The 12,927-nt window shown below is 41.8% G+C and overlaps 1 protein-coding gene across 2 annotated transcripts in view; it reads right to left on the bottom strand.

The window, feature by feature from the left end:
- LOC126335592 (uncharacterized) overlaps positions 1 to 947 on the bottom strand; it is a 28,182-nt gene extending 27,235 nt beyond the window's left edge. Inside the window, exon 1 of one of the 2 annotated variants that reach the window (XM_049999035.1) lies at positions 836 to 947. In XM_049999035.1, the coding sequence (XP_049854992.1) occupies positions 836 to 852 (17 nt within the window). In that variant the 5' untranslated portion in view covers positions 853 to 947. The remainder of the gene's footprint in view (positions 1 to 835) is intronic. The other variant, XM_049999036.1, reaches the window with a different exon arrangement.
- Positions 948 to 12,927: the final 11,980 nt, after the last annotated feature.

Below are 12,927 nucleotides of genomic sequence, written 5' to 3'. Positions count from 1 at the left end.
TTGAGTCAGACATCGTACGTCATGGTGACATCATAGAAAGGACAAGGACTCTGCGTACGCCAAATGTTATGTTGACGTCCGTGGTGGGGATCTGGCGGTAACAAGACCGATCTCCCAAATAGTAATTAGTTTAAATCTTCAGTAATGATCTAAACTTACGCAGCAACAAATCCAAGAGAGTTTCTTCCGAAAAGTAAACATCGTTTCTAAACAAAAACATCTTAACACGCTTCAATATTATCATCATTAGCATCAGACATTAACTTCTATTGTTTCCCTGCTGCAAAATCAAATCTCTGATTTGCACCAACACCACTTAGATACGTTGTGTTGTTTGCGCCAAGTTTCTGACAGTAACAGAGTAAAAATTCAACTTGAATATCGCTGCCAGTAGCACCTCGTGTTTCATAATAGGACAGAAACACACTGATATTATTTTCAACAATGAAGAAAATTATTATTCATTCGTTTTCCGACGCCTGTCGTTATATCTGTTCAACAATGAAGAAAAATATTATTCACTCGTTTTCCGACGCGTGTTGTTACATCTGTCAGAAATTGCTTCTGCGTGTTATTTAAACGGACTCCTGGTTAGTACAACTGAATGTTAAAAATGAACTTTCTATCAAAGCTGAAGTTGAAAAACGAGCATTTGAATCCCGCTCGTCGAGGATGCCGTCTCGGTGTAAACTAGTTCCACACCTCACCCGATACAGAAGAAGAATCGCTGTTCCACAATACGAAGAATTAGTCTATGAAGCAAATAAGATAAAGAGGGACGAAAAGTTAAGGAACTCGAAATAAGGCGTATTCTAGTTATTTCTACGACACTTACCTATCGAGTTCTTCCATAGCGCTTGTGTGTGTAGTCGGAAGACAGCAGACTACTTCGTCCTCCTGGAGCAAATCTATGCCATATATACTTACCTCCGTGACTTTTCTTTTTCTTTTGTAACAAATCATGTGATCTACGAGATTAAATGTCACTGATAAGAAGAGAGTCTCAAAGTCACATGCGCATGATTCGCTGCGTTTTAGGCCGAGTATGGCGTTGCGCAACTGATTTCTGCCAATTACAATTGCAACATCTCCAGGACGGTTTGATTGGCACTGTGTCCGCCGAAGAAGCTGTGACCTACAGAAAGCGGAAACTAATGGAACAGTACTACAGCTTCAGTGAAATTATAAATGCTAGAACAGAAGAATATTAGTAAGATAGTGGGAATTCTGCACACCACGAAGTAGAAAACACTACTAAAAAAGAATTTAATCCGTAAGAGCACCTCACAACTCTTGTCTCAAAAGAGAAATGAATCGGACAGGCTTGTAGCATGGACTGAGACAAGAGTGGAAATTTACCCAAAATTTCAATTTCTTGGTCTGGGGCAGTAAAATAAAAAACTTTGAAAAACTCAGTATACGCAGAGAAATAGAAGAAGAATTCGTATGACAGCAAGAGCACTCTCGCGGTTATCCCACGCACCTGACTGCAACTTTGTACAACATTCTGGTGATTCCACTTGTTATGCTATAGGATTACAGGCGATGTTTTCCAACAGGATAACGCTCGTCTATCTACCGCCATTGTAACCGAACAAGCTCTACAGAATGTCGACATATTGCCTTGGCCCACTAGATCAGCAGATCTGTCTCCAATGGACCACCTATGCTTGCATTCATCATGTGGTGTTCACAACAGTTATTAATGTTGCAGGATTTCATATTTACAGTGACTAATCACTCGCTTGCATTTTTTCGTGGTCTTGCAATGTTAATCACTTAAATATATTACCTAGACAAATGTATTCCCCAAATTTCATTACTCTATTTTACTTATTTTTTGGTGTTGCGATTTTCTTTCGTTAGTGTATGATTCAGTAGACTCCCACATGTTGAATCAACGCCTTATTTATTGACGTCAGTTGTTGCAGGTTTCGTTAAAACTGGATCAAAAGCTTTCTAAAAACCTACGACTCACTGCAAAGAGGTAACTCATACTCATACGCATTGCTCCTTTCTATAATTTGTGTCAAGACTGATAAATGGTCGACTGTGCTGTATCAGTTTTGAAGGACCGCTTGCTCCGTTGATTCAGCAAAAATTCTTTGTCTTTTCTGTACGTTGATGACAGTTTTGGTGAATATCTCGTGCATTAGCGAGAGGAGGCTGAAATGCCTCTGTCTTGTCCGTTTTCCTTTCTTGTGCAGGAGAATAATTACTTAGTCGTTCCAGTCTTTCTCCAAAGGCATACAGTAAACAATTTTGCTGTTAATTTGCCCAAAGTTTTCACCGTTTTTACAGAAACATATTTCCAGACTTCTCTCCTTGCTTTGCACCTCGAAGGGCTTAACATGTCTCATTTCACATTACTTCTGGGATGTTATTATATATTCATTAATGATTATCTGTACTGTTGACTAGCTTTTCATTACATAAATCCGTAAGTGCTTGTATAGTTTTCTCTGTTGCTAATTTAATTATGCCGTGTATCATCTAAACTGATTAAATGCGGTGTCCGCCCGAGATGTATTTCTCTTTTGTCTTCTCAAAATTCTTATTGTTTTCAATTGTTTCTCTTCTCAGGTACTTTTTGTAACTAGTCGCCACTTCTTGAAGACATTTCTTCTTTACTTTGGGTTAATTCAGCATATTTTACCAAGTACCTATCAACCTTTTCTTAAAAGTATCACCTTGTCTTTAGTAGCTGCTTCGTTCTATTTGAAAATTTCTTTCCTTTTGCTCTCTTAGAGCCATCTTTTGCCGTTCACGTGAGAACTTTTGTTAAGGACCCGCCCCCCCCCCCCCCCCCCGCGCCCCCCCCCCACCCCCCCCCCCACCCCTTCCTCCTGCCTGCCTCAGCAGGTGAGCCGTCAGCGAGTCCGACTTCCACACGAAGGACCGTGTTCTAGTTCAAGGTGATGCGAGAGATTTTCTCCATGCCGGGAGGACTAGAACGATATGCACTCGGTCTCAAGAACTGTGGAGGTAGCTTGAAAAGTTCTCTGAATACAACAGAAAGATACGCCTTACGTCAGTGACACGTTTTTAGTTATCTTTGTAGGCTCCATGCAAACTAATGCACTTGGTCCAGCGAGGATCCATTGCCTTGATCCCATCTCGAAAACTAGATTCCGCCAGAGCTGCAAAAAAACTTTGGTTGTCAGTTCTTCGTAGGAAGAGAATCTCCGTCCACCAAGGAAAATTTTGGGGTTGGGAAAGAGAAGGATGTGTGATGGACCCATATTAGGCGAAGGCGAGTGTGGCAACAATTCGCATCGTAGCTCATGCATGTTTGCCATGAGGACGGCAGCTCTGTGTGAACGCATATTGTTTTGATGAAAGATGAGTTTCTTCCTTGTCAGACATGGGACAGAAAAAGAGACACAAAAGTCCAGGAGGTTAAGTAGTACTGTCCTGTAACTGTTGGATCAGCGGAAAAAATACTCTATCGGCAGAATCCCTTTCACATCTGAGAAAACTGACGCCATGACCTTTACGGCCAAATCGCATTGCCTTTGCTTTTTCTACATGTTCCCACTGCTATGACGGTTGTTTTGTCTATGCAGTATAGTAGTGGACCCAAGTTTCATGTGTGGTCACAAATCAACGCATTATCCTGTTGGTTGCTCTGGAAACAGGTCAAACACTTCCATTCTGTTGGTTTTATTGTATTGTCTTACGAGTCGCGGCACCTATCGAGTAGATGATTTACTCATATCGACTTCCACTGTTATGATTTGACATGTCCGTTAGGGCGACATCCCTTATAGCATCAGCAATTTCTCACTCTTTCAGTTGGTGCTCCTCCATAATCATTTTATGCACTTTTGCAAGAAATTCTGTGCTAGTGTCACATTTTGGCCGTCCACTACGCGCACCACTTGTAAGCAGGCTGTTTAGTTAGGTTTTTGTGCCGGTAACGTGGCTGTGCTGTGTGCAGTCTGTGGCTGGTTTGGATTGTTGGAATATTCGCTATTGTAGTGTTGCGCAGCTGGATGTGAACAGCGCGTAGCGTTGCGCAGTTGGAGGTGAGCCGCCAGCAGTGGTGGATGCGGGGAGAGAGGTGGCGGAGTCTTGAGAGCGGATGATCTGGACGTGTGTCTATCAGAGACAGTAAATTTGTAAGACTGGATGTCATGAAATATATATATTATGACTTTTGAACACTATTAAGGTAAATACATTGTTTGTTCTCTATCAAAATCTTTCATTTGCTAACTATGCCTATCAGTAGTTAGTGCCTTCCGTAGTTAGAATCTTTTAGTTAGTTGGCAGTAGTGGCGCTCGCTGTATTGCAGTAGTTCGAGTAACGAAGGTTTTTGGGAGGTAAGTCATTCATGAAAGGTATAGGTTATTGTTAGTCACGGCCATTCTTTTGTAGGGATTTTTGAAAGTCATATTGCGTTACGCTAAAAATATTGCTTGTCAGTTTAGGGTTGATCAGAATAAGTAGAGAGAGAAACGTCTGAGTACGTTCATTTCTGCTCAGCTGTTTGAAAGTCAAATAACGTAAGGGGTTTACCAGCACAGTAATTCATAAATTTTTCTAAGGGGAGGTTACACACAATCTAAGCTGTCCTAACCAAATTTAAACTGCTGAATACGAAGGAACAGAGTCCCCTAGCCTGTTCTAAAAATCGGCATGAATTTCCATTCCTTTCGTACCTTTCTTTACGAAATATTTAACCACTGCTCGAATCTCGACTCTTTTTCTATCTTCTCGAATCACTACACGGTAGCAACAACAGATTGACGTGCGCGCCATAGATCTCTGCCCAGTGCACTAACGCATCACGCGTCAGCACGTAAAGGATAATCTATTATCACGCGCGATCCTCATTGCGCTAGCGCTGACATCTGGTGGTGATTTCGCGAACTTTTGAAACTACCCTCGTACTTGAATGAGAAGTATTGTCTTCAAGGCCTGGAAAACTGACAACGGGCAGGAGAGCACTGTGCTTGTCCCATATCGCGATGGCCACTAGACATCCTTAAGGTTCTTGCCGGTCACATTTTCTGTTTTGTTATTCAGAAAAAAAGTGTCAAGTGCATACGTAAATAAGCTAGTGCTAATATACATGTGACGCTCTGGTTGGTCTGCCCCACCTCCCTCTCCCGTACTCCCCTACGGTGTCTCTGCACTCCCTCCTGCCTCGTCTTCCCTCTTCATCTCCTGCTGTCTCCTGCCTCTTGGTACACTCTCTGCCCCCCCCCAATCCCTCCCTCCCCTCTTTTTTCCTCCTCTCCGACCTCCAGTCCTTCGGCAGGTTCCTACCAGTGATTTTTATTCTTTGTGAGTGTTTCGTCGTTTCCAGTGGTTTTGTTTTTTAAGTGTCTCTCTCTGTGTGATTTTTATACTCTGGCCAACTTTTAACTTGTGTTTGACTCCAGTGATTTTAAGTACACAACGAATTGCCAGCTGTGTTCTTTTAACTTTATGTCGACTTTTTAATTGTCCCCCAATGTCTCCGTATCAGCGTATATTTTAACTCCCATCATCTCCATTTACTGTATTTTTATGTCCCCCCTTTTTACCCCCGTTTTTATGTAAGAGATCCCTTTGCATTTTGGTTAAAGCTATTTGGATGAGGAGAGGTGGACTGTGCCGCTGCCATCCCTCGCCTCCCCATGTGGGGCAGGGGAATGAAATTACAATAAAGGGGAAAAAATTGGTCTTTGTGGCAGATATGTGAAATAGTTTGAACGCTTATGTCTTACACAATTCCTCTTTCATCTCACGCCAAATGATCGTGAAGGGACAAAAAAAGCATCAAGTCAGAGAAAACAGTAGCAAGTGCATGACAGAAGATGTCTCAGAGCACACAGAGTCTGTAAACAGGATTAATTTAATGAAATATGGAGAGCAAATTTCAATGAGACTACCGACTGCAAGCAGTGTCTAAAACTCAGGAGATGAATGCTCTAAATCAATAGTTCCCAACCTTTCTCTATGATTACACTTGAGTCCAATCAGATTTTAGCTAGTATCCTTCGCCAATCCCTCTCCCCTCCCTCCATCATCATCAGCTTAGGCCTATAGTTAAACTTTACAATGAAAAGGAATTTTGTTTGAAGACTTTTTTTTAAAACGATGGAAGATAAATGGAATTTATTTTATGTAGGTGTTTTATTAAATCACAGACTAATGAGTCGACGAGTCAACTGATACTGCTTATTTCTAACAACTTATATTTTACAGAATGATGAGGCAATTCTGAGTACTCCTCCTCAGAAAAGTAAGCTGACTGTGCTCATTGAGGGCAGACTTGCCACAAATACACGCTCCTCCATTGGCACTTCTTTCCCTACCAACATGTGCTTCGCCGACACCCTGCACCCAAACTGTGTATGCACTGCGTTTATTGTTAGTAAATCACTTGATTACTGGACTCCTTGCTTCTGAAATGGCAGAAATAGGAAGACTTCACGCTGCCAATGCTTTGTGTCTGATTGGTGTCATCAGTAATGATAATAATAACAATAATAATGTTGTTGTGACTTCAGTCCAAAGATTGGTTTGATGCCGCTCTCGATGCTACTCTATCCTGTGCGAGCTTCTTCACCTCTGAATAACTACTGCAGTCTATATCCTTCTGAATCTGCTTACTGTATTCATCTCTTGGTTTCTCTACGATTTTTACACCACACACTTCCCTCCATTACTAAATTGGTGATCCCTTGATGTCTCAGAATGTGGCCTACCAACCGATACCTTCTTCTAATGAGGTTGTGCCGGGGATTTCTTTCTCCCCAATTCTATTCAGTACCTCTTAATTACTTATGTGATCTACCCACCCAATGATTAGAATTCTTCTGCAGCACCACAGTTCAGAAACTTCTATTCACTTTTGGTCTTAATCGTTTGTCATCCATATTTCACTTCCATACATGGCTTAACACTTAAATCTGTATTTGGTGTTAACAAATTTATCTTCTTCAGAAATACTTTTCTTGCCACTGTCAGTCTAAATTTCATATCCTCTCTACTTCGACCATCATCAGTAATTTTGCTGCCGAAATATCAAACCTCACCTACTACTTTAAGTGAGTAATTTCCTTAGCATCAACTGGTTTAATTTGATTGCAATCCATTAGCTGTGTTTTGCTTTTGTTGACTTTCATCTTATATGGTCTTTTCAAGACACTGACCATTCCATTCAGTTGCTATTCCAAGTCCTCTGCTTTCACTGTCAGAATTACAATGTCATCGCAAACCTCAAGGTTTTTATTTGTTCTCTCAGAATTTTAATTTCTGCTCCAAATTTTTCTTTGGTTTCCTTTAGCCTATGTTCAGTGTCAAGATTGAATAACCTCTGGGATAGGCTGCAGCCGGCAACGGTGGTCTAGCGGTTCTAGGCGCGCAGTCCGGAACCGCGCGCCTGCTACGGTCGCAGGTTCGAATCCTGCCTCGGGCATGGGTGTGTGTGATGTCCTTAAGTTAGTTAGGTTTGAGTAGCTCTAAGTTCTAGGGGACTGATGACCACAGATGCTAAGTCCCATAGTGCTCAGAGCCATTCGAACCATTTGATAGGGTGCAACACTGTCTCAGTCCCCTCTCAACGACTGCTTCCCTTTCATGCTCCTTGACTCATTAATGCCGTCTGGTTTCTGTACAAGCTGTCAATAACATTTCGCTCGCCTGTATTTTACCCCTGCTACTTGCAGAATTTCAAAGCAAGTATTCCATCAATAATAATAACAATGTGTTAGCCCTACATCAGTGCAGTACCCACTGTATAGTTACCGTTGAGTTGTGCTGCAGGTAATTGATTATTGCGAAGTGACTAATTAAGCAATTTATGTTCTCTTGAGGAAACTACCCACAATTCGGAGAAAACGGTTTCATGAGACATTTAAGCGTATGCTATACATACGTCTCAATTTCACTGTCATCAATGCAGAGTACAAAGTAAAAAGTATGTTGTAGTGGCTAGGCTATGTGAGAAAGATGATTATACATTCGTCCCACCAGCTGTAAGGTCAACCTCATTGTGTCCAGAGTTAATACTAGCATTTGATATAAAAAAGTCGTTATTTGTTACTTATGGAATCAGCACTACAAACGTACGAAATAGTGATATTAGTGACGGTCTTTTAAAAAACACTATAGTTTCGTATCCGAAATACAAGTGCGCCTTTTATTTTTAGCAGTCAGAAAATGCCATTCACTGGTCAGGGGTAGTTACCCTCAGGCTGCAAACCACTGTTCTAAGTGATTCAAAACTTTGCGAGCTGCTGCGTCATTTGTCACCACAGGCGCTGAAACGTCAGCACTGTAAGCGTTTCAGTCCGTATTGTGCTACCACTGAATAACAAAGGGCTTACAGCACATGATTTCCTGCACGCATAATCCACCTGTCTGTTCCAGTAAGTGTGCCTCATCCACAGGATGTATTTCATTGTAGTACGTCATTGTTATTACCATTTTCACTGTAAAACGAAACAAGCTTTAAGGGAATTTCCTCTCATCATACCGACAACGTAAGATACCTATTGCGAACATTGTTATCTGTTCCACAAGTAACTCTTTGAGAAGAATGAATTAGTTGATTTAATTCCAGCTTTACTTAATTCACAGATTGAGAAAGCAGAGTCCAAGTTTGATAAGTGTAAGGTAGTGTGATGTTGAGTCGCCTCATTCGAGTTATGACTTTGCAGAAAACATCCACGAGAACTGGATTAGATGGAATTAACGAGATGTCATTTCAGGGTAGGAGTTTGTCGACTGGATGAGTCACCGGAGTACAATGAATTGAAAAGGTGCTCAGAAGAGGCAATTCTTCCTTCACGTTGAACAATTCCTGGGTGCATTCTACACCAGTGGTGGTCACCCTGGCCCATATGGCACACTAGTCGACGCTCGAACTTTCATGGTGGGCAGTAGGTGGTAGGGGTTTTAAAACATTTTCATTAGGTTTTCATAAAATTTTGAGATGAAATATTTGTAAGTAATTATTGTTATTATACGCTTTAACTTGCTGTAGCTCTCTTTTGTAAAAGTAATGTTACATTCCTACTTTATAAGTTACTGGTACTGTGGAACAGGTGGATGGTTAGAAAAGTTTACTATTAAAAGAGTTAGACAGTGGGCGTCATGTAAAAGAGGTTGACTACTCCTGGTCTACGTGAATGATTTAGTTCTTTTAGGAATGGTATTTCAGGAATGTGTAACTGTGAGAGAATCTGTAGTTGTAGTGGGAGAGGATGAAGCAGAAAACACAGTAAGAAAATTGAAAATATTGTGGGGTTTTCAAGGTGCGTTCCGTGTTGAATGAGATGATGTTATGTATTGAAGTATGGGCTCCACACAGATGAGCCCGACAGTTAAATAGGCAGAATGAGGCTACGTTGTTTGCGAACAGCAATTTGGTCCCGTCGATTACTATCAAAATGTTTTATTTTGGGGCGTGTTCAGTGGCGAGACTCCCATTTAATTTTTGTCCATTTGCTACCTTCGCAGCCACACTGAAATGTCAGAGTGTACTTTCTAATATGGTGTATCTTAAAGTGCAGCTTGAACGAGGTAACCTGGTACCTGTTGCTCATTCTCAGCGCTGGGTGAGTCATCGAAGGGGCGACCCCCAGCTGGGGCTACATTGTGCGAATGGAGACATGTGCTCACCAGATGCACTACATATTTTCTCAGCCGATTTTAAAGAAACGGCACAGTCCCGTCACATTAATGTTATCGCCTGTCAAAAGCCTGAACAGCCACTTTTTTGCAGTGCGGACGTGCTGCAAGAGAGTCAGTGAACAGTAACGGTGATACGGGGTGATGGCAGCTACAGTGCTGTGGACAATTGCTCTGGGTTTCTCGGTTGAGGAACTGTGGCACGACAGCCTGATTCTCAACTGGGTTTAAATTTGGGGAGTTCGGTGGCCAGGGGAGTATGGTAAACTCACCCCAGTGCTCTTTGAACCATACACACACACGCTGCGAGGTGTTGCAATTAGATTAGATTAGTACTTGTTCCATAGATCATCAATACGACACTTCGTAATGATGTGGAACGTGTCAGGTTAATAAAGGGTGTCTATACAAGATATTACATTACACAAAATATTACATGACACTTAATATTTATTTTGGTGGGGGTTGGGGACATTACCCACTTACTATATCCAAAAATTCGTCTAATGAGTAGAAGGAGTTGCCATTAAGAAATTCTTTTAATTTCCTTTTAAATGCTATTAGGTAAGTTACCAAAGACTTTTGTGGCAGCATAATTAACCCCCTTCTGAGCCAAAGCTAGATTTAACCTTGAGTAGTGAAGATCATCCTTTCTCCTAGTGTTGTAGTCATGCACACTGCTATTACTTTTGAAATCGTTCTGATTGTTAATAACAAATTTCTTAAGTGAATATATATATTGTGAGGCTACGCTGATGACCTCTAGCTCTTTAAATAAATGTCTGTAGAATGATCTTGGATGAGCTCCAGCAATTATTCTGATTACACGCTTTTGTGCAATGAACACTCTTTTACTCAGTGATGAGTTACCCCAGAATATGATGCCATACGAAAGCAGAGAATGAAAATAGGCGTGTTGAGCTAATTTACTGAGACGTATATCGCCAAAATTTCCAATGACCCTAATAGCAGAAGTACGTAAACTCAAACGTTTCAGCAGGTCCTCAGTGTGTTTTTTCCAGTTCAACCCCTCATCAATGCATACACCTAGAAATTTTGAATATTCTACGTTAGCTAGTACCTGTTTCTGATCGAAGTCTATATTTACTAATTATGTCATTCTATTTGCCGTGTGGAACTGTATCTACTGTATTTTGTCAAAGTTTAATGAGAGCCCATTTGCAAAGAACCTCTTAATGATTTTCTGAAAAACGTCGTTTACAATTTCACCAGTTGATTCTTGTCTGTCGGGTGTGATAGCTATACTCGTATCATCAGCAAAAGTACCATCTTTGCATCTTCGTGAATATAGAATGAAAAGTCATTAATATATATTAAGAACAGCAGAGGACCCAAGACCGAACCTTGCGGCACCCCATTCTTGATTTTTCCCCAGTTTGAGAAATAACCAGTTTTTAGCATTTTATGTGAACAGCTTACTTCAACTTTCTGCACTCTTCCCGTTAGGTATGATTTAAACCGTTTCAGCACTGTCCCATTCATACCACAGTATTTGAGCTTATCTAGAAGTGTGCCATGATTTACACAATCAGAAGGCTTTGATAGATCACAAAAAATCCCAACGGGTGACTTCCAGTTACTCAGAGCATTTAATATTGCATTAGTGAAAGTATATATAGCATTTTCCGTTGAAAAACCTTTGTGCAAACCAAACTGACATTTTGTTAAAACTTTATTTTACAAACGTGTGAAGCTACTCTACAATACATTACTTTTTCGAGAATTTTGGATAAGGCAGTCAGAAGAGAGATTGGTCGGTAGTCGTTGACATCAGACGTGTATGACACGTTGCAGTGTCCTGCTGGCAGTTGCAATTTCTCCTAGGAAAAAATAAACTGCATGTAGGGGTGGACAGGTCTCCAAGGATATGCGTACTGGTGTTGATCCATCGTGTGTTCTAGAATAAGGAGATCATGCAAACAATGCCACGAAAACATTCCGCAGACCATAACACTGTCTCCACCTGCCTGTACGCTTGTGATGTTTGTTGCAGGGTGGATGGAGCACAAGACGTGACCCACCTGAGCAGCTCACCTGTCGCCGTTCAGTGGACGTCCGGTCGCGCCACTGGCGAGCAAACTCCGGCCTCCGTCGCCGATGAACCGCAGTCAGCAAAGGTGCCCGATCCTGCTGCAGGGGCCCAAACGCAGAAACATTTGATGAATAGTCTTCGAGGAGACCCTGTTCGTAGTTCTTTGGATCACCTGGGTGGGTAATGTCCAGCTGCTCAGAAGTCCCGCGTCTGTTCGCCTGTATACGCACCCGCAGCTGGCGCTCACCCCTGACACCGAAGCCCGTGGTGCGACACAGTTACCTCGGTGCCGGTTTTGGATAACTCCATTTTGTCGGGCACAGTTTACTTTAATCACGGTAGCACGTGAATAGTTTACAAACTTAGCTGTTTCGAAAATGCTTCCACCCTTGACCCTAAAGCCACTGACCATGTCCGTTTGGGCGTGAGACAAATCGCTCCGTTTCCACAAAACGACTCTGACTGCACTGCTTTCCGCGTCCGTCTGACGCCCTTTATATCACCTTCCACTTCTAGTGATTCTACCTGCCGTCTGTGAGTGATTACTGCACGCTGACGTTTAACATAGGTGACACTAATGTGACTTGGCTATGCATTCTGTAAAAAAAATTGTCTCGCATCTCGTAGCCTCACTCGTCTACTCTATAGTAAACTTCCTATCATTTCCTTAACAGGCATAAATATTGTGAAAGTGGAAGTGAAACATTCATGTCACCCCTCATATGTCATTAACAGCTAGTGGTACCGAATCGAATTTTTGGCAAATGATAGCGTTCAAAGCGGAGAGAATTTTGCCACTTAGGTAACACGCAAAGCTTTGTTATCTACTGTTATTTACGAGTCACTACGGACTTTTTCAATGAAATAATATAATTCTTTGGAGGATAATTAATTTGTGGTGAAATGAGAGTTAATGCGGATTCGTAAAAACGTAAATGAAGGAATTACACTTTTATTTTTATACCGAGCATGAGCTTTTCATAATCCGTTGATCTTAGTTCCCAATTGTTTGATTAATTGTAGAGCGTGTCCGCCCCTGGTGGCTGATTGGTCAGCGCAACAGAATGTCATACCCAACGGCACGGTTTCGATTCCCGGCTGGGTTTGAGACTTTCTCTGCTCAGGGACTGGGTGTTGTGTTGTCCTTATCGCCATCATTTCATCCCCATCGACACGCAGGTCACCGAAGTGGCGTCAAATGGGAAGACTTGCACCAGGCGAGCGGTCTACCCGACGGGAGGCC

The sequence above is a fragment of the Schistocerca gregaria genome, chromosome 2 (assembly GCF_023897955.1).
Source record: "Schistocerca gregaria isolate iqSchGreg1 chromosome 2, iqSchGreg1.2, whole genome shotgun sequence".
Classification (NCBI taxonomy): domain Eukaryota; kingdom Metazoa; phylum Arthropoda; class Insecta; order Orthoptera; family Acrididae; genus Schistocerca; species Schistocerca gregaria.
Note: the sequence above shows the minus strand (reverse complement) of the source record. Positions and strands in the feature narration are given on the sequence as shown.